Genomic DNA, 23,122 nt, shown 5'->3' on the forward strand with positions numbered 1-23,122 from the left:
AGGCATATTCAAATATTAAAAATAAATAATGCAAAAGTGCACACAGTAGCCTATGGAGAGTAAGATACCTAGGAGCGCTAACCGATGAACATCTAAATACGACGCAACAAATGTTTAACTTTATAAAAACGGGACATATCGCCCAGGGGATGTACGTACTCTTCATAAAGAAATCCAACACCTACGTGCGGGTGCGTTTAACATTCTTAAAGGTAACTCAGTAATCACAAGATGAGATTACTTTGTGATAGGGTACAAAATTATATACTGAAGAAGTTCAGGGTTTAAATAACGAGGCAGCCAAGTCAATAATAAGGTCACTCCCCATCGCCGTAAATAATTAAGATGAAAAACGAAAAAAATATAAACAAGTTCCCACATACTAAATAAATGCTAAAACTTGGATTATTACGAAGGAACTGAAGACATCTATTTAAAAACAATTATGACACAGAGGAACAAGTAATTCAAGACAATTATAGAAACTTCAGCTGGCAAATAAATGGCGCTCGTCCGATGGACCAACTGCCGGCCGAAAGGAAGGCGCCTCAAAATAAGCAATAACGAGGATAACGGTAGACACGACGTCATCATATACAAGAAGTGCTGAGGCAGTAATAAGTGCTGCTTCAATTGCCAACAGGACTTACTGAAATATATGGTCAGGACAGATTTTGGTGAATAATGTCTATTAACGAAGACTGTGGAAAAAGCCTACAGTAATGTAGAAACAACGTTATTCCATAGAAGAGTGATTCAGACAGGCAATTATCTAGAAAAGAAAAGGTGAAACTAGATGAAGAACCGGATTTGATCACAGCAAATAATCCTATTCTCGTGCAGCAGAAGTATCGAAAAGGTAATGCGTTCCTTCTATGGGAAAAAGAAGCTCTCTTTCTCTCGCGTCCAAGCGAGAAAAAGTGGAATCTTCAAGGTTAGGTTAGGTCTATTGTGAAAGCCACAAAAAGGAAAAACCAATAGATAAGGTGAAAAGGAAAGGTCATGTAAACAGGCAAATGATGAATGATAGAGGATAATTACTTTAGTGGGATGAATGGTCAAGGTTTACCACCGATTTGAGAAGGATTAAAGGAGGTTCACGGAGCGCGGAGAGGATAATCGCAGATAAACAATAATCGTGGATTACCTCCTGGGAGTACCGAGTGCGAAAAGGATTATCAGAGAGTCAAGACTCAAGAGTGATAAAGAAGATTATTCACGGTGAAAGGTGGCAGAGATAATCGCAGTGTTAAAGGGGGTAAAAATGTAGCGACGAAGAATCAAGGCCTTGCGAAGGATAATCGTGGAATGGTTTCGAGAAATTGGATAAACATAGAGATGTGACAACTGCTTTATGCTGCGTTTTTTTTTTTTTTTTTTTTTTTTAGTATTTCTGTCACTACAAAAATAAATAAATTAAAACCTCATAGAAACGTATTCGGAAAATCGTTTTACCTAGCGCACATATTATTATTATTATTATTATTATATTATTATTATTATTATTATTATTATTATTATTAATTACTGAGTAGGTATTGTTTATTGGATACGAAATTGTCTTGTCATATTATCATCGTTATTATTATTATTATTTAGTCTATCCGTCCCCTTTTTGAATATGAGCATTTTTTTTTTTTTTTACAAATAATCATAACGAATATTGATAACATTAATGACAACATATTTACCAAGCAGCAGTAAAAGTCTGACTCCATGTAGATCGTATCGTAATACGTTCAGTCCTTTTCCATTAGTGGCTCTTTTGAGGGATTAAACTTCCTGCGCGTCGTATATTAAACAGAACATTTTACCGAGAATTTAATATTAACAAATCCCGTCGATTAGGAAGAGCGGAGCCCGCCAACCCATACGGAGTAACGCTTTTTTTTTTTTTTTTTTTGTCAGAGGTAATTGGCATTACAGTCGCTTAAACTTTGAGCTCGGATAATTACTCCCAACGAAAACTGCTACGGTTCTGTTTGCCTGCAGTCCCGGTGCGGTACTTTCACTTTCTATAACGGATAACGTCAGATTAACGAGGCAGCTTCTTTTTTCTTTTCTAATGAGTTCTTTGCAACCGTTGTTCTCTGTGCTGAGCGTACTTTTGTAGAAAAATTCAGCCTTCCGTTATTCTGGAATCCCGCAATCATCGTAAAAGACTGCAAACATCTTCATCAAATAAGGTTTGAATAACATGAACCCAAATGATAATCTTCCACTTGTTGAGGAGAATCTTCATCAACCGCAATGTTTAGATTGACAATAATAGTGAATGATCCGCTTTTGACCTGGGAATTCCCACGTAAGTAAGCATGAGTTTCCAAATACCCAAATAAAAACATGACATCAAAAGCCAGACACATTTGTTTTTAGTACAAGTATTCCGATGAAACATTTTTTCCTCAAAATGTGAATAAACCATGAGGGTTTCGAAAGTACTCTCTCTCTCTCTATGTCTGATCTATGAAAAGATGTAGTTTAAAAAAGGAATGGCAATTTGTAGGTAGACGAAAATATTCTAAATAGATAATAGAAATCAAAAGTTTATGTACAACTGGTTAAAACCATCAACCTTTCGAAAGAGCTCATAATAACTCTCTCTCACTCTCCAATTGTAAGCTGATTTGCGTTAACGCCATTGGGTTCATAAGGTTACTGACATCGAAGCTGCAGTGATTACGCTGATGTGGGGTTGGGGAAGGGGTCCGAGTTGGTGGGGGGTGGGGGGTTTGAGGAGAGGTATCCACAGCAAACTGGTCATACTTATTGTACGTCATGCACGAAGAATTGACGTTAAAACTTGCATTCCTCAGAGGTGAGTAGCGCTATAAAATCACACACGTCTACCATCGCTATATATAACCCGGTTGAGCTTCGCCATTCTACTGCTAGGTCTACTTGGCTTTCATTGGACTTTCTAAAACTTATTTTTAGAAAGCTACTTATTCCCGTCTTCGAGCGGCACAACAGCTGTAAATAAGCTACATGTCTGTATGTCAAGTTTACTCGAGTAACTAACTCCATTTGTCAACATCGCTAGGAAACTTTTTTTTTTCTTCTTCTTCTTTGTTTTTTTTAATGAGGGCTGTTCATTCACTCACATTCGTTGTCATCGAAGTCTACTTCTTCCTGCGAGCGAATAGCGCCAGGCAATGCTCCAGCTCCTGATGAGAAGAATAATAAACCACAGAACGGTCTCAATATCGATCGTACGAGTTGACGTCTGTCTGATTCCAAGTTATAAAGTCAAGGAAACCCGGTCGCGCTGCTCTCTCTCTCTTTCTCTCTCGAGAGAGAGAGAGAAAAAGAGAGAGAGAAGTCGGTTGTGTTATAAGCACGTATATGAGTATCTTAGGCCTATGGAAAGATGATCAAATATCATGAAACAAAAACCATTCTTAAATGAACTCATTCGGGATTAAAATAATTGAAGCTCTAGGGATAGCAACAAAACTGATACCTGGTAATGTTTCAGACTCAGTGACTGACAGACACACTATAGATATCAACCATTTAGGAGAGACACTGCGAGAATATTTGTCGTGATTTCAACCGAGTGATATTTAAAGTTACATTACGAGAGATCTCGCTCAGCCAAGTCAAGTTATGCTCATCATTTGTCAAATGGCAAGTCATGCATTATCTTCCTCGACATATGAAACACAATGTATTAAAAAGTGTTGAAGAGGATATAGCCTCCGGTAAAACATAGAATGAAAAGCCGATCAGGAACAGCGGAGATCGAGGGATCTCGTGTTTTCCAGCCATTGCTTATAATTCATTACCGACTCCCGATTTAGTCCTTCAGCTTTTCATCATTGATGTTCGATGACCCAAGATCTTCAGTGGCGCTGTTTCCTTTGCTCTCATCTCGCCTTACTGATGCCAGCACTTGGCTGGCCGGAAATTCATGGTGATCAAACAAACAACCGATCCTTCTGATACCTCAGTATCTAGTAACAAGCGGTAGTCTCAGTGCATCATTGCAACTATCCTTCTCTGTCTGTCTGTCTCTCATATATATATATATATATATATATATATATATATCTATATATATATATATATATATATATGTGTGTGTGTGTGTGTGTGTGTGTGTGTGTGTGTGTGTGTGTCATATCAGGTATACAGAACATCTAATATAACTTGAGCAATGAGTAAAACTGGTTCTCGTAAGGCCACGTACCTGTCTCCGTTCCCGTTACACTAAAAATCAAAGACAGAATTCAGTACCATTGCACATCTACTAAGATATATGAAAATCAGTGTGCAATAAGAAAATACAAACAGTCGTAAAGAAGAAGAAATTTCTAAAAAGCAACTTACCAAATAAGACAGAAATTATGGTCCATTGTAAACGATCCCCGCGCATACGTAATGATTCGAGACCCTTCTGACGACCTTGAATCCAAGTAATAGATGAGTACCTACTCCGCGTATGTTCAGGGTCTCTTTATCCTTTAAAATGTTTGTGCTGTGTTTCGTGTACTGTAGTAGGGAGGCTAGCTTAGTCAAGTTAATGTAGTACTAGGGCTCGAGTTGCCTTTCTGACGTAATAGTGAAAAAAATGTGAGATTATTCCTCGGAATTTACTAAGCATTCTACTCAGTTTACAAAGTTAGGGAAGTCGTTTTCTATTTCTTGTTGACTGCACAAAACAAATAGAAATATGAATAGCCCTCGTATATTATTTAGAAGCCTTTTTTTATCATAATTCTCCAAAATTACCCCAGAAAGTAATGGCTCTGTCCTGGTACTACACTCGTAAAGGATTTACTGTTTATCTCAGGATGAGATAAAAGGATTCTTCAATAACCTTATGTGCGTGGTGTTTTAATACCACTAAATGCATAACATCACTTTGCATTAACGGTCGTGGATAGTCGAAATGAGATCTGTGGCATGGGCTTGATGTTGCATAAAAATAATTCATGACGAGTGTACGGTTTCCGTTCGTGCCACATTTCGTGTTTGGGTCATGCGAACATGACAGCACTGCTTATGGACATGAATCCATTTCTAGGCTAATTGCCTTACAGTTTTTTTTTAGTTAATATATAATGTTTAACCTTCAAACCATAGCTTACCAGCAAAAATTCATTAATTCCACATAAGCTATGTATTCATTTTAGTTTAGTTAACTTGTATGTTTCAGATTTTTCTTGCCTGAAATGCAAAATATAAAATCTCACTCCTGGCCATTTCTGAGGCTTGACAGATACCTACGTATAGCCTTTTTTCAAGTTTTGACACTAGATGGCAAGTTTCCATTAGAGATCACTTCTTTTGTTTTGTGCCTAGCTGTTTTCTTGCTAATTCTACTGAAATGCTGACCCTGCGTTCTCGTCCATTATTAGTGTGTCATCTAGTTATTAAACGTACCACTACCCACATTTGAATTTAAGGTTCAATGTTAATTTTCCTTTTTATTCTTACTCGAATGTTGATATTTCTCCGGTTGCGCTCGTTTATCCAGTTTTCAACATCCTGTCCCCTGATCCTGTATTCTTTCAAGGTATTGGGTATCCCAAGGGTGGTAAGGCGATAATTTACTCGGCTTAGGTAATCCTATCTTATTCAGATCCCACTGACTGGATGACTTGGAAATGAATACACTTGTTCCTCGTTCACATGGGAAGTGTGAAATGTGTAAAACACGTTTAGACGAGGAAGAGGTTGGTTATCATTTTTTTTTTTTTTTTTTACGACAGTGATACGTGAAGTTTGAAAGGGATAGATCTGTATACATAGGCGGGATGCATATGGGAGGGGTTGCCATACGACCGTATTTCCCGGGACTTGTCCTCAGTCTAGGTCTCGAGGTCATCGTCCGGAAGGAATATCTCAAAAATGCTAGAAGTCTCGTATTTCAGTCTGCATCGTTCTCTCTTCCTGGGGGAAGATCGTCTGGTTTTGAAGATAAGATTGGCAGCAGTTATGTATTAGACTTACCTAGACGCATAGGCCCGCCATATCGTATCATACGCTAAACCCACAGGAAAATAACAGTAAGAAGATCGTTATTTTCCTGTGGTTTTTGCTTATGGTAAATCACGTGTATCTACTCTGATTTGATGAGCATATCATATTTTGTAGTGAAATAAAATCATGATAACTTCAGACAATATGCTGAATCGTGGATAAACACCATGTACAGAAAACTGTACCCTGAACAAGAGACCCTATGATGATGGACAATGCGTCGCATGTGGTAGAAGAGGTTCATCAATGGTAACCATTCTTCACTATTTTGCAGAATTTGGGAAATGATAGCATTCTTGCCACACTGTAGATTGTGAAAATTACCAAATAGCCGGGCCATAGGGTTTGCAACTCCAGCTTTTATTTATTATTATTGTTTTTTTTACAGAAACTAGAGTACAGATCTTCGATAAGACCTCTTATTTGGACGTTCAGATATGGAAAATCTAATACATGGATCTACAGCCAGATCATGATACAATCGACAGGGAGACGATGTGATGTTGTGATGTGTGTAATATAGAAGATAAGTTGTTGAGAATATTTAAATGTTGCTGTGATGGAAGGAAAGTATGTGTGTGTGTGTGTGTGTGTGTGTGTGTGTGTGTGTGTGTGTGTGTGAGAGAGAGAGAGAGAGAGAGAGAGAGAGATTGAATGTGGACAAGAGAGTGACTGGTTTGCTGTTATGTTATGCCTGCATGAGTTTTTTTTCTAGATCTTTATGCATGGAGTGATATGAAAAATCGGATAAAGTAATCCAGCCACAGATACAAAGCTGTGGGATAAGAAAATGAATGATGATTGAATTGTTGAATTAATAAATTACAGACTTGGGAAAATGAAAAATTATAGAAGCCACTGAAAGAGTTTGAAAATTTCTGCAAGAGTAAAAAGTTTATAGTAACTTTATATTTGTGAACAGAAACTGTGAATATGTAGCATTGAATGTTAATTAATATGTCTGTTGAAGGAATTGAAGCAGTAGGCTTAAATAGGTATTTGTGAGTAAATACTAGGTATGATATTAGAATGAGTTTAGAGGGGACTCAGAACAGGTGAAGCAGAGAAGGCAGCCGGATGTGCGCAAAAAGTTCTCTCCTGTATGGAAGAGAAATGTGGATGTTAAAATCGAATGAAAAAAAAAAGAAGTTTTTAAGATGAAGTGTTTTTACAGAAATTTTGTGGAATAAGAAACCTATTAGAGATGAGGGGTTGCAAGGGAGTCGTAGAAAAGGGTGCAAGTCCTGAAAGTATGGATCAGTGCTTTGAGATGGTTCGTTCATGTGGAAGTAATAGAAAACAATAAACAGGCAAAAAGAGGGCATAATTCGAAAATGTTAGGAGACAGGAGGAGGAGAGGAGGAACTAGAAAACAATGTCAAGGAAGAGCATTTATATCCAGAAAGCACGAAAGTGCAGTCGAGATGGTGATAGGTAAATGGCGTAGGGTAGGGAGGGGAGTTCAACATGCTGTTGATGGACCTTTTAATATATGAACGAAGCTAAAGCTATGGAAATCTTCCGCACGCATGGTTCATCCACGATTTACAAATTAAAGTAAAATTGCAGCAGTTAGTCTTTTTTTCTTCGCTGAAGCCATTCCTTTACCGCATCTTGGCTCTATGAAAACGCAAACATTTATTGAATAACTAAAAAGAAAAAAAAAATCACTCTTACAATTATTGAATCCTCCAGGTTAGCGAGAGGTTCAGATATAAATAATCAATCATGCTTATTTAACCAATGAGGCCAATATGTTACGAACACTGGAGTGATTCAGGCTAACTTCCGTAAATATGAAGCTTGAAAACAATCTTTTCATTAATCTAAAATTATTTACATCGTTCATTAGCACACGAAGGCTGACAATATAGTACGAGTAAAATGGCAAGCTGTAGTATACTGAACTCGATCCCTGTACTCTAGCAAAAGTTCGAATGAAAGCGTTGTTTTATGGAAAGTCTTTTGTAATAGACTTTTGATACAAATGCTCAGCTGAAGTGAAATTTGATAAATCCATTTACTGTGAAACTGAAAGGATAACAAAATTCCCTTTCATTTACCCCAGCGAGATGAAACCGTGCGATTGCATAGCGGTGCGGAGAGCGGCCTTTTTTTTCTTTCTTTTTCGTTACTTTACAAAACTATATATATTTTTTATTTCGTCACTAATGTCATGAAAAAGAATGAATCGGAGAGCGTTCAGAGGAGAATGCAACACCACGAAAGTTATTTGTTGGAATTCTGGGGAAGAAAAGATTCCAAAATGAAAAAGGGAACCTCATTTTGCTTTGTCCAATGCCACGCGCTTCTTTCATTGAGGCTTGGTGCGGGTTCAATGTTCCTCATGCAGGCGCTGTTGACAGTTAACTGGAGCATAGACACACCACCAGTTCTCTCTCTCTCCCGCAAACCACTCCCCTCCACATCTCTCACTTGCAACCTCATGCCGTATGTACTCCCTAACCTTCCCCCCTCCCACACACACACACACACTCTCTCTCTCTCTGTCTCTCTTCAAACACACATACAAACACACGCCAGAAACATCCCAGCAACGCCATAGATCATTTTAAACTCGCCAACAACGTTACTTTGTTTCACGTGTTCAGGTGGCTACTGTGAATACGACGAACCTCCAAAATCCTTTCAATTAACTGATTGGTGCATTCGTGTTTATAAGTAATTATGATGTATGACGAAAACTTTATGAAACAATCAAACATAACTTACGTGATCTCCACAGGTTTGGTATGAGGATGCACGTGTTATTCACAGCTGTATTTTCAAAGCAACAAACACTATTTTACTTTGGTTATTGCCCAAAACGTTGTTTTTCATGTAACCGAAGCTACTCATAAGTAATTCTCGCAGGTTATTTATACCATTTCAAGCGGCGTCCGCTGTCGCCCAAACCGCCCGGTTAGAATCGACCTGCCAATTTTAACATTTTGGCCAATTCAGACGTAGTTGCAAGGTCGCCTAATATGCACACCGGATAATTGAATCAATTAACTTCCACTGTAAAGTAAACATCGGCTGATCAATTACATACTGAGCTCTCATTTGCAAATCTATAATCCTGATGCCTAAAAGTTGCTGCGGAGGTTTGAAACACAGTATGAACAAGACCGGTGTACACTATAAGCGGGTTTAGGCGATCAGAAAGGGAGAGAAAGACATTCCCATTAATTGGCTCTCAATGGTGAGGAAGAGTAGGACCACGTGACCCCTACTTCGAGCATCGGTTTTATGTAAGACTTCTTTGTTATCTTGAAAGAACAAGTAAACAATCAAACAAGCTCGGTATCAGCGGTTGGGAGGCGGTGACCAGGTAAGGGATGGTGGGGGAGGGGGACATAGTCTTTTGATCTTGTATACGAGAGGCGCTGCCGGTGCGTACTTCACTACATCTATTTCTGTCACAATGACAGTTTAAACGGGAGACTTAACCCTGAACTGACAGTTATTTGAGCAGAGTGTAACGGTAATTGGTTTCCCGCAGAGTTGATATGGGTAAAAACAAGCATTTTCTTCATCTCTTATCTTGAAAGCCTTCAGTTTATGATGTTTTATGAATTATTTTTTAAAAAATACTATTCGTGTCCAGCTGGCTTAAAAATCTTGATCTGTAATGAAAGTCGAGAGATTATTAGGCCAGGAAATTCGAGGCAGAAAGGCTAAGTAACTCGAAAAGATCCAACAAGGTAAACCACATAGGAGGGTGAGATGCGAACATTGTACGCAGCGTAAATGTTGCTTACATGGGAAATGGCACTACTACACAGCTAACGTGAGAGAGGAGAGATCAACACTACGAGGCTGCAGATTTACCTGTCGTTGTCATTCAGAATATCTGAATATGGTTGCCGTGCAGAGAGCATTCCCATTGATTCTCCGTAGCAAAATTATAACCCGTAGCAAAACTTACCGCTGAAACTCCTGTGCTACTCTTTTTTATCAATATCGCTTAATTGCAGCCTATTTTTCGATAATATAGCCAGGACTACATACATTCCCGATCTGTAACCGGGCATATATGAATTTCCAAATGATGGAAGTTTCCAGTGTTTGTGCTTGCGCGGCCGTGTGTATGCGTGTATATATGAATGTATGACGTACGTATGTGCAAACCCGAACTGCTGGCATAAGACGGGCACGTAAGCCACACAGACACACTCCGACTGCATCAATTCACCCTTCCTCCTATCATCCCATCGTCTAATTCTTCTTCATCTTCTAATTCTTCTCCTTCGCCTTGTGTTCGATGAGATGCCTTCCCCTCGCAGTATATTTCCCCTCTTCCCTTTGTTTGTTCCCCTTTTCCCTTTCAATATAGAATATAAATCTGCGTTCTTTGGGTCTTTCTCTCTTATGAAGTGCTTCAGTCATCTCCCACGTAACTCTCTCTCTCTCTCTCTCTCTCTCTCTCTCTCTCTCTCTCTCTCTCTCTAATGATTTATCTGCCAATGCTGCTACAAGCGTAGTGCACCCAGACATGCGTACATGCATTTACAGAACATGCGTGCTGACATATTTTGACACACGTATGAACGTGCATGTGAATATGAATGTGTGCTTGGCAGCAAATAAGCAACATAAATGGCTCTCTCTCTCTCTCTCTCTCTCTCTCTCTCTCTCTCTCTCTCTCTCTCTCTCTCACTCTCATGAAAATCTATTCCCAACCTACCTTTCATGGGTCTATTAAAGGAATGATGTTGATAATAGCGATTAAGATACAGTAATTCTCTCAATTCTCTAGAAGTTTGTACTTCTTGTTTCGATTCAAGCTTGGATACCTGTGATTCTGAGCTTGGCTGTGATTTGCGCGGACGTACGTGAGTTAAATAAATCAAGAAAGATAAGAAGGCACATCTCGGCGATACTGTCCTGTTGCTCGGCGTGGGATGACATACATTGTAGTATTCTGATTTAATTGGTTCCTGGTGCTTTTTCTCTTTATTGTGGTCGCGCCGTTCGTTTTTTTATTCTATTCTGATTTAATTGCTTCCGGCTCCTCCTTGTTTTTATTGTGACCAAGCAGCTCTGTTTCAGTTTTGTAGCCATGTCACTTTATTTCGGAAATCAACATGGTAGAAAGTAAAATTGGAGTATTGGTCCGTACTGGTTCCCTGGAAGAAATTGTTGAGAAAATATTTGTTAGGGGTTATAAATGTTGAATTTTATACAATACGGATGTCTAGTCTCTTTAACAATGATGTAATACAAGACGACCCAGTAGTACGGTAACAACATTTCCACGGCGCAATGTCGAGTTACATAGGCAATGTTTCGATACAAGGTCGATTAGCGGAAACAAGAAAGCAATGCAATGCGAACAATTATAAACGATTCATTTCGACTAACGACGATAGACGGTCGAACACTTGTGAGGATACACAAGGTTGTAACCCAAACAATGAACCTTTCAATTCTGCAACAAGTCACGGCTAATTCGCACATCATTTTAAAGCAGGTGGCAGATCAGTTCTGACCTCTGTGACACTCGATATCACACATTCCGATACAGATACCAACACGGAAGTATGGAGAAATCGATGGCGGCCGGGGGAGGCATTTCCTCAGTTTCCACCAACTGTCTAAGGTAGCTGAACGATGTAGAGCTGGGGCATGATGGGTAGTGCTTGTATTTTCTTAGCAAGACTCTGGGGACGGGCGACTTAGAGAGAAATGTTTGGGTAAGACTAAGTGCGGCTGGGGAAAGGCTTGAATACTTGATAGTTTATGGTCCAGAAATGGAAAAGTGTTAAAAGTGAAATCGAATATTTAAATATTTAATGAATGTGACTTTGCGTTGTGGGGGATATCAGAGGGTGGTTGTGCTAGGCGGATTCAATTGCAAAATTATATGACAGTAAAGAGGTAGCATGAGTCTTTTTGGTAATATATTTAGATGGATATTCATAATACTTGGGAAAGTGGTGAGAAAGAGTTTGCAAGATTATTTGTTATTGTACTACTGAGTAGAAGGAAGGGGACGTTTATTGATGTAATGATGATAAGATTAGTAGCAGGAGATATATAATTATGATCACTTATTATTTGGTTGCAACGAAAGTTAAGAAAGATGTTTAAAACTGAAGAGTAAGAGGTGGAAATATGGCTGTAAATGTAATCAAGGCCACTAATCCGTTCTTTGTATTTGATTTACTTAAATCTCCAATCATCTCGAGCCTCCTTTTGGTGTCCACAGGAGGAACGTCAATATTTTTCCTTTCAATGATATAACATCTCACTCCATTCTGCCACCCGACCCCTAATACTTCTCCATCCGACAAGTCCGTTAGATTATAGTTTCATTGTCATACCATGAGTCGTGTCCGTAGAGCAGTACAGATCGTAATTGACTCATACTATATAACTACCTTTGCATGTAACTTCAGTCTACTTAATTTCCAGATCTTATTCAGCCTGCCCAGTTTTTAGAAAACTTTCAAAGTACTAGTCGCATCATCTGTAAGGGATTAAGACGCAGTGTGTGCATACAGCGTCAATAACATGGAGTGACGAACTCTCTGCCGAGTGCCGAGCTTGTGACCTCATAGTACTACTATGCTGTGAGACGAAGCACTAGAGCAGTTTTGCGTTCTCTCTCTCTCTCTCTCTCTCTCTCTCTCTCTCTCTCTCTCTCTCTCTCTCTCTCTCTCTCTCTTGTTTAATTATTTTTAGAATTGTTATTTTATATTGGTAAATTAACCAGCAATGTAAAATATATTTCGAAATATCTATATTCTGAGCCTAATTGTAGCTGAAGTAAAGAAGTTTGCAATCTAATCTGTAGTATAGTTTGAAATATTTGTTAACAAAATCGACGAAAGAAAAAGCTAACAGTCATTTCTTTCCATTTTAAAGACTTTGGTTTTAGAACGATACTGAGATAGAATAGTTAATTAAGTAAGGAATGCCATAAAGTAACTGTGCCTTACTTGGAATACTTAACATGTAGAATCCGTAGGCATAAGCTAGCACTTGCTAGGTTAAGATTATTTTCCTTGCTGTTACCATTCTTAAAGGCTATTTTTCCCTGTCGTGATTGTTCGATAACTTTTACAATGAAGCAATGATTTTTATATATTCGAAAACAATTTGTGCTTAGAGAAAGGGGTAGGTTTAAATGATATATCACCTTACCAAATGAAATTTGAGGGCATAGGTCTAGCCGAAGTTGCCAAATTTTATTTTGTTGCTATCGCCAATCTATGAGGCATTTGGTTTGATGAAAAAATAGATTAAACCAAGGTTTGTTACACATAAAAATACGAATATTTTTTTTCACTTCGATTAGAGTAATAGAAGTTCTTTTCTAGGATTTGGTAAAGTCGTCCTAAAACACTTTCACGGTTACATGTTTAAAAGACGGGACTTGTTGACATCCTACGCAGCTGCTTACTGCCAAGCCATTTCAATAACAGATAAGCTCGTTTTTATCACTTTATATGATGTGGCGTATATGAGATTAATGAAGTTGGGATTTCAAAACTGAAGTTGCCATGTTGAAAGTATGACATGTTGACACAGAAAGGATTTGCTACAAATAAAAATATACAGCTATTTTAACTTAAAGTCGAATAATAGGAGTTGTTTACGTCGTCCTGGAACGCTCTCATCAAGTGTGACGTTTCGGAATTACGTCGAGAAAACAAGTCTGGTGGTATGCATTTTGTTAAACAACCCTAACATTGCCTTTGTTGCCCAAAAAAAGGAAAAAAAAATTATGGCATAGACAGTATCATACAAGCCTACAAGCATACTACAGATAATACATAATGACTGACAAAATATAGCAGACGTCCTCATGCATCACAGTAACATGTTTAAAAGAAGAGACTGGTTGACATACAGGCATTTTTAATAGCCATCAACATCGTTCTTACTTTATATCATGTGGCATGTACATATTGATGATATTCTGATATGAAATTATATTACCGCTACGTTTATGTGCCACGATAATATGCAGAACATATTATGAGACATGTTACAGAGAGAAAGCGGATCTACAGCTATCTGACTAGGCGCAAAATTAAGGATAAATAAATTCTACGAATTGTGCTACGTTTACCTGTGAAATGTTATCTCATTTTCTCTAGAAGACTTGTTTTTTCCTATTTTGTCAACTATAAGCCGCACATCGTGCTATTATTGCAATCAGGAAAACAACAACTCACAAGCACACACTAAACCTCTGTTCAACTTGGACGATTACCAGACTTTTAAAGATGGCCGCAAGACTGCAGCGCCGCCCTGGTGGGAGGCCACCGAACTATGCAGTACTGGTATACAAATAACATCCCCAGATATTTACCCTCTTTGAATGTATATCCATGTACTTATTTTTCTGTGTGTAACAACGATTGTCTCTTCATCATCACCTCCAGTTAATTTCTGCCACCCATGTCTTTGATTTGTGAAAGGGAAAACTTAACAATGACATACCTGGCAATACCCTACGAGTGATAATGTCTACGTCTAGACTTGCCGTCGTCCATTCCGGGGTCAGCTTTTCTAACCATTGGCACCTACATAAGTAACATGAATGGTGATATCTTGGCCCGAGCTTTGGGATGGTATGTGTATCATCCGGCTGTCTCGATAAGCTTGAATATCTCCATAATATTGGGCGGTTGGGTATATACACTAGCATACGCACATGTTAATACGGCAAACTAGTTTTCTTCTCTTCTCTCGTGATTATGACTTATTCTTTTGAAAGATCAAAATGAACACGAAGCATCAATTAAAAGGAACTAGGTAGGTAAGCTGTATCGGAAACGCTTTGGTCTCGAGCAATCACCTAAATTTAGTAGTAATTCCCAGGGTAGCTACTTTCTCTCTCCCACTTTTGGCGGGAATAGATACATGCAGCAGTCTCAGCGAACTTTATAAGGAAGGGCATCATTGGTTTTAGCCACGTTCAGGCTTAAGATTTTCATTTAATTATGAATATTATTAGCCATTCCTTTAGTACCATACCATGTCATGGAGGATAAAACTTTGCATCAAAGCAGAACTTAATGTACTACTAGGTCTAAATATGTTAAGAAAGAAATATGGAAAAATGACAAGAGTTACTTACGTAACCATAAAAGTAATAATGAGATTGGTAAACATTTCATAAAGAACATATTTACAGGGAAGGTCATTAACTACCATGAAAATAAATCGTTTTTACTCGGCCGCATCCAAATATCTCAACTTGGCTTTTCCTTGAGCAAAGGAAAATGTACTTGTTGAACAAATACGTTAGAATTTATTTTTTTATTTGTTATAACCTGCTCTTCAGAAATCGACGCTAAGGGGTAAAGGTATTGTTGGAGTCTTTTGACTTGGGCCTAATTTTCAACGTTACATATAGTTTTAAAGGTGAACATTTAATTTTCATTCGGGTGTGATAAAACGCGGCATGTTATACCAAGAAATTGGCGCTTCCCCTCAATGTGTTTGAACTTCGTCCACTTTTCAAGGTCACACGTTCATTAAAGGTAAACAATTTATTTTTCTCCTATTTTGATGATGAATTTTCTACCAAATATTTTTACCAAATTAGCTTTTTAAGGTCATAGGTCAAGTTAAAGGTTTAAATTTGATTAAAAGAAAAACATTTCATTTTACTCTTGTGTTGATGAAACTTGGTTGCTGGGTGACCAAGATATCAACTTGACTTTGTTTTTTTTTTTTAAATGACATTTATTTCCACCGGATTTAAAGTTAAAAGGTATCTGCCTCGGGGATTTGCGATTATTTATCCACAAATAACTTTGACCTTAACCCCTTTAAAGCTCACAGGTCAATTTAAAGTCCCTGATATTTATTTTTCTCTGGTTTTGACGCAATAATCACAGAACATGAAGGTGACGAAAACATATATGAGCCTTTTGCTATGCCAGATTTCTTGGTGGCTTCATATCTGTCTTGCAATAATTTGGAGCCATTAAGTCAAAAGAGATTGCTTTGATCAAGTAGCCCTAGTGTCATTCTGCCAGTGGTTTTAAATACGGGTAGTAGGCCTATAATTATCTACCATTTTTATAATAACTATAAAGAATTTTGAAGAGTATTAAGACAGACCACATGAGTAATAGTTCATGAAGTCGATTATCAATTATCATTCTCATTATTAAAGGATAAATGAGCACTCGTACTGGGTAAGTCTACAAGAGTAGTCGTCCACAGAATAGAATGCATACATGTGGAAAGAGAAACCATAAAATATAGAAATGAAAGGTAAATAGTAAGCTATAAAAACCACTGTAATATAAAAGCAGCAATGCAAGTCATAAACAGTAAAGAGCTTATGCATAGCTATGTAAAGTCGCATTAGAGCTTCTCTGAAACTAAACGCAAGCATCGGCGTTAGTACTACTGCAAGGGAAGCCATTCAACGGCTTGATGGTAAAAGGAACGAGGGACTAAAAGATTAAAAGGATAAGGCAAAACTAACAGCGGGTGCGCTCTCTCTCTCTCTCTCTCTCTCTCTCAATAAATTTGTAAAAATTGGGTTAGTGACTGTAATTTGCTTTTGTCCTCATTTTGTGTAGTTGAAAATTGGTGCATTTGCATTTAGAGGGAAGTTTTCTCTCGACTAACCATAGTAATCAATTGGGACACACAAATACAAATAGTGTATATAATGTATCATCTATATATATTATAATATATATATAATATATATATATATATATATATTATATACGAGAAATGTTAATATATTTTTCTGTTCTTTCTCTCTTCGGGACTGGAGACTATTGAACTTGCGAAATGATAAAAGATGTAACAGAGCTCCCAGTGTCTCTTAAATGAGCGACAGTTCTAAAAGACGAACTATTTACGCAAGTTTTGAAGGGGATGGTGAGGAATAGTTGAAATCAAATCGCGATTATCCCCCAAGATTCATTTTATACGGTAAGACAGATCTGAAGCGGTTGACTGTGAGTGCGTACGTAAATAATAAAATAGCTACCGTACTGTTTCCGCTTAGTCCAGGCAGAAAGTCATTTAACTTCACATCTGTGAGAGTGCGTGAGTGTGTACGTGCGTGCTAACATGTGAGTGAGTGTGTGCGTGCGTGCGCGCGCGCGTGTTGACGTAGCCGTGGAAGACTAAGGGAATAATTTACCTAAGGTAAAAATCCTTCCGCCGCACTTTCCGGTTTCCATGTCTAACTGCTTCATAAAAGCATTAAATCCTTCTCAGAACTGACGTTGAGGTGTTGATAATTCTAAGTAGAATCCGCCAGGTAGGATTCATCATCAACGTTCTGAACAATGTGATGAAGCAGGCGGAAGCAGCCATGTCTCACCCCACCCCCATCCATCCCCAAGCCCACCCATCCCCCTCCCCTCGGCTCAAGCCCTCCCACGGGACCCCAACAAGCAACGCAGCTCCGGGTGGAACAAAAGATGAGTGATAGTGATGGCATTGAGCTTTCCTTTTATTTCGTGCATTCAGCGCAAAATGTTGACTGGCTCAGAATGGAACTCGGATAATAATTAAAAGAAGAGGGAGAACAACAACTAAACTAGCTACAGTTAAGATGACTATAACATAAGCGTATAATGATAACCACAATAAGTAATTATATGAAGAGAACCATATAGCAGAAAACATTAGTTGACAAGGCCTCGTAATCATCTCCCATTAAAAGGCGAGGAAAGAAGAGAAAATGTTTTCCTACTCCGTAGGGATTTACGTGCTGAGTTGAGGCTAAGTAATAGCCTGTCTATAAGTCATTATGCGTGTACATGCCTACACTCACATTTACCACACACACACACACACACACACACACACACACACACACACACACACACACATATATATATATATATATATATATATATATATATATAAAGAGAGAGAGAGAATTCAGTTTAAATACACTTTTTACTTGTCTTTATTGCTCAATAGTTATCACTTGTCAAACAAGGTGAACTTGCAGAGGTCGGACTGTACCTTGACTTGTGGCGAGCTACATCAGCGCTCTCTCTCTCTCTCTCTCTCATGCAAGTGCATATGTACAGTAATGCCTCAGAAATTTCACTAAACTGGCTGGAAATTGCTATGTTAATGGATTTTTCAGGGCTCTGTTTGCAGATCAGAAATACTGAACATTATGTTCAGTTCCTTTCAGAAGTTATGAAATCTAAATTGACATAGCAATTAAACTGAAAATGCGCAGTAGTTTAGTATTTGTGTCAATAGGCAATCGTAGCAGTCCGGTACTCCTACAGTTTAAGAAGTGAATCTCAGTTTCGAAAAGCACTGGTCCCAGTTAAAATTTATACGATTAATTTCAAGTACAACTTTGTTATAATCACCACAGCAACCTCCGTCTGCCTGACTAAAGGTTAGCGCATTCCATAAAAAATTTCATTCCCCATCTGTTGACCTAAGCGATGAATTGTGTACCAGGTGGTGAGTCAGCTTTGGTGGGATGCTGTTGCCAAAAAAATATTGCTGAAGACCACAGGAACTAATTTTGTAAAGTAAATAAGAATGGAGGCAGATGTTTCGTAAAGAATAATTGGTAATAGATGCATTGGATGAAGGGAGGCTGAAATAAAAGTTGATTAGAGAGGTGTTTGAAGTGTGCATGGAAGCCAAGGTTGGGAAATATGAAGGGATTGTTGAGCTAACTCTCCTTTATAGAAGTGTAGTGTGGATGTTTAATGCAACTGTAAAAAACAAGGTCTGCTGTAGAGATGATTAGCTGTGTATTGCTAATGGCATAGAAAGAAGCGAAAGAAAGAGAAAATTTAAATAGAGATACGCAAACAGGAGAAAAGATGGATCAGAATGCAACAAGAATGTGCTCTCCTGTGGAGAGAATGGGTATCAGTAGGTTGCTAATAAGTCCACAGTTCAAAAATACTGGGAATTAGGGAGAGGGTAAGAATTAGAAAGATACGAATGTATGGTGTGAACACGCTCGCGATTAAACACACACACACACACACACACACACACACACATATATATATATATATATACATATATATATATATATTATATATATATATATATATATATATATATATAGGCAAATGCCACGAAGGAAAAGTGAAACAACGGAGTTGTTGCTAGAACTTTCGACACACGGTCCGGCTAGTAAAGGACTGTGTCAAAAGACCTGGCAACCACTCGGTTGTTTCACCTTTTCCTTCGTGGCATTTGCCTTTATTTACACATTCATCACATTCCACACACACACATACACACATACTCATACAATAGCCGCTGTCACATTCTCGCTTTAATCGCTGCAATCGTGGCTGTGTTTGTTTTGTTTGTGTGGGCGTGAGTGAATGTGTGTTTATACATATGCGTGCATTAGAACATGTCAACTGCGTGCAGTGCGAAATGATTCCATTCATATCAGCCACCTGTTGCGAAAGTCTCATTCACATCGCTATGGGTGGTATTGATTAGATTAGATTAAATCCGATAGCGATATTTGCGTGAGTTGAAATGTGGAAGAGACAATGAAATCTCTTCTTCTCTTCCTCTATCTGAACACACCGCCATTTGTGGGGAACTGGTTTTTTTTAATGAGAATGAATAAAATTTTACATGTATTGCACTTTATTATTATTATTATCATTATATTATTCAGAAGTTTGAACCCTATCCAAATGGAACAAGCCAACAAGGACCATTGACTTAAAATTCAAGCTTCCAAAGAATAAAGTGTTTATTTGACGGAAGCTACCGGAAGAAGAGATCTGTCATTATCACAAAAGATAAATTAAGGAATTAATAGCTAAAAAGATAGAAATATAAATATATCAAATGAAACTTTTCCTTCAGAGAGCCAAAGTGATGATGGTCATTATCACCTTTCCGACAAGAACTTTTTTATTTTTTATAGCAGTATTATGTCCCTGGTAGTCGAGGAAGCCGGCTTCTTTTATTGTACCTTATTCAGATATTGCATGTGCCCTGAATTCCTTCATAAAGTTCTTTAAAGAAGTTGCTAGGTATTCTATTTGAAATTGCTGTTCTTCTCTCTGTTTTCTTTGATTAATTTATTGTCGGTTGAAGAAGTTTGGTTCTAGTGTCTGCACTTCAGTTTCTTCTGGTTTTTTTTTCAGAACTAAATAAATCCACGTGGACCGTTCAGTTAATGGTGGCTGATCCCGGAAATATCCTGAATGCATGAACAAATATTTTTTAACAGCAATGACGAAAGAGAATGCTGCACGATGAATGAAATCGGTCACTGCTGATATTAGTCATTCTCTTCTTTTCCTTTGACAATGTTTCACAGGAAGGCATTTTCTCCAACTTTGGCGCATAAATGCATTTGGGGCAGGTGTATGATTTTAAAGCTGTAATCAGCTTAAGACTGCCGACCGCATGAGAGAGAGAGAGAGAGAGAGAGAGAGAGAGAGAGAGAGAGAGAGAGAGAGATGTGGGGGTGGATTTCATCTCGTATGAAATGCCAGCTATTCTGTCACAGAGATTCCCTGGATTATTCTGGGTGTGTCAGCCAATGTAGAGGCAGCAGAGGTGCCATCAGACACATGTTGGTCTCACAGGAGAGCTATGAATGAACAGGTAGCCGCGTGTTTACAAGGTTGCATACCTTAAATCGTTGGCCGATGTTTATGTGCGTCTGTGTACGCGCTTTTGGCTGCATGGAAGCTCTGGTCGCCAATCCACGCGTGAGCGAAGATTCGAGTTATTAATAAGGCGCTGTGACACATCTTAATGATGAATATATAGACACAGTACGGAGTTAGTTTTTTTTTTTCATTTTGTTAAATGTTACATTCTAAACAAGGAGATCATGCATCTAAAAATGGGTACTCGGTTGTGCACTTGTAACTGTGCAACGAGAGAGAGAGAGAGAGAGAGAGAGAGAGAGAGACTAGTGTGTTTGGGATTATCTTAATGCTTCTTAAATGTAGACTCCGTGCCACAAATTACTCAGCATTTTCCATTGCAAGATTACATATTTCTTCGCAAACTTACATCTTCTTCCTGACAACCAGTTTGCGTAAAAGAAGCAAGTAAGTTACCAGGCGTGCACTTTGGGTGTAAACCAGTTACAGCAAAAGACAATCTTGACCAAAACTACTAGTACTATTCAACGACTATAAACACCTTAAGTCACTGACTTGGTATCAACAGTCAACACGAGCCTTCAGTGAGCTACTCGAGTTACTGACTTGGTATCCACACGAGCCTTCAGTGAGCTACTCGGATGTTACGGCCTGCTGTAAAGCAAGAGCCTGTGCCAGCATAAGGCTGGCTAAATCTATGTCGTCGAGCTACTCGGCCTAAGAAGTATATCCCTCGAACGCACTCCTCCTGCTGCTGAAGCGATGTCCTTTTCTCGCAGAAACTGGATAGCGTGAATCATAGAATCACGAACTTGGATAACACGTCATCTATTTTGCCGGGAATCGCTCGATGGATTGGAGTCGATCGAGCCCGAGTCGTAGGTCTCATACAGCATCTCGTTGAATTTTTTGTGTTGTCTGTCGACGTGCCTCGTAGGTGTGTTAATGAACACGCTTTGTTCCGAGTGAAAGACGTCGATTAGAGCAACGGAAAGGAATTTCCGTAGGGCAGTTGCGTCAATCCAGTCTGGGGTTTGGATTCATATTTGTCTTTTCCCTTTCACTAATTGAATGAACGAATAATATCTATCTGGATTGAATGACTGTTACAAAGGTATTGGGGCTTTGACGTGAAGAGAGCACTCGCTTATGCAATTGCACAAGCATGTTGCACATAAATTTCAGGTCAGTGCCGTCTCTTCCAGGCTTACGAACATTGAATCGCGTTAAGAGTAGGAAAGACATATATGAAAAAATAATCATTGTTTATTGAACATAAGCACTTAAGGAAATCAGAGTAGAAAAAGGCACCAACTATTACCGAGCAAATGATGCAAAAATTCAATACTAACTGAATTTGACAACTATTCTCAGCGAATGCCCCTCTTTCAGTGAAAGAACCCAAGTGCTATTAGGCAAATTGGCAACTTTTCTGCGTTTCAGCTGAAACATTATTCTTAAGTGCATTTGCTGTTGTGAGGAGACAGACGAATAAATAAGACACTCTTGGCTCGGTCAGTGCGAGAGTTAGGAAAAAACAGAATGAAGTTATTCGGGATCATAATCCTTTGGGAAATGACCAGCGACTCAATAACAAAGTCGGTTGTTTAATCTTAAACACCGCGATGTAGCTTACCTTTCGAAACATTAAGAGAAAATACAGTAGGTATACATGCATACATACATACATACATATACACACACACACACACACACACACATATATATAATTAATATATATATAGATAGAGAGAGAGAGAGAGAGAGAGAGAGAGAGCGCTTTGCTCTCTCTCTCTCTATGTAAGTGGAAGGGAGGGCGACTGGTTTGGTGCAATACTTGATCTCAGATAAGGTATGTTGTGGGTTCACGGCTGTTTATGGTTTTGCATTTGAATGGAGCGATGCAAGAAGTGAAAGAAAGGACCAGAGATCTAGGCAAGCGATGTTTGAGAGAGAAAAGCGGATGTGAATGAATGCTGAGTGACTGATGTTTGTAGCTGACGCGTTACTGAATTATAACAGCTGGCGAGAAGTCACAGACTGGTGAAAAGCGTTTGAAAATACTGATGAAATATGAAAGGTTATGTCAGCGAGGGAAAGGTTACATGTTCTCTTGGTTTCCTAGCCATATCATGACGCGTTGCCACCTGCATCAGACCTCCGATGTCTATTCCAAGTTCTAGATAATAGGTAGTGTTATTGGTTAACAATAATAGGTAGTGTTACTGGTTAACATGGCGACTAGCTGATCGCGCAGGTAGGTGAGTCCAAAATATTACAGCAGGCAGCAGCAATGAATCATAACGGGCAGGAAAAGGGAACTGTACAGTATTCTGTAAAAAAAGGCTTCGAAGTGAAGGGTCATAAGAATTAAAAGATGGAATGTAAATCATAAGCGTTGATTGCAAATGAAACCAAAGATGGGAGCTGGTGAGATGAATTTTGATGTATGTATCCAGAGAAGAATAATGGTAGAAGCTTGACTTTCAAGTCATGGCCCTTGTAAGCTTGTTCCATAAGAACAGGCTAAATTTATATACTTTACATAA

General features: G+C 38.5%; 1 protein-coding gene and 1 long non-coding RNA gene across 2 annotated transcripts in view; one reads left to right on the forward strand and one right to left on the reverse strand.

The window, feature by feature from the left end:
• Positions 1–14,209, reverse strand: part of LOC135200993 (uncharacterized) — a 28,103-nt gene extending 13,894 nt beyond the window's left edge. Inside the window, exon 1 of the long non-coding RNA XR_010311433.1 lies at positions 14,072–14,209. This is a non-coding gene — a long non-coding RNA (uncharacterized LOC135200993). The remainder of the gene's footprint in view (positions 1–14,071) is intronic.
• The window catches only part of LOC135200992 (uncharacterized), a 37,277-nt gene continuing 25,674 nt past the window's right edge, over positions 11,520–23,122 (forward strand). The window contains exon 1 of the mRNA XM_064229794.1: positions 11,520–11,593. Coding sequence (XP_064085864.1) covers positions 11,535–11,593 — 59 coding nt within the window. The 5' untranslated portion in view covers positions 11,520–11,534. The remainder of the gene's footprint in view (positions 11,594–23,122) is intronic.

The sequence above is a fragment of the Macrobrachium nipponense genome, chromosome 27, assembly GCF_015104395.2.
Source record: "Macrobrachium nipponense isolate FS-2020 chromosome 27, ASM1510439v2, whole genome shotgun sequence".
Classification (NCBI taxonomy): domain Eukaryota; kingdom Metazoa; phylum Arthropoda; class Malacostraca; order Decapoda; family Palaemonidae; genus Macrobrachium; species Macrobrachium nipponense.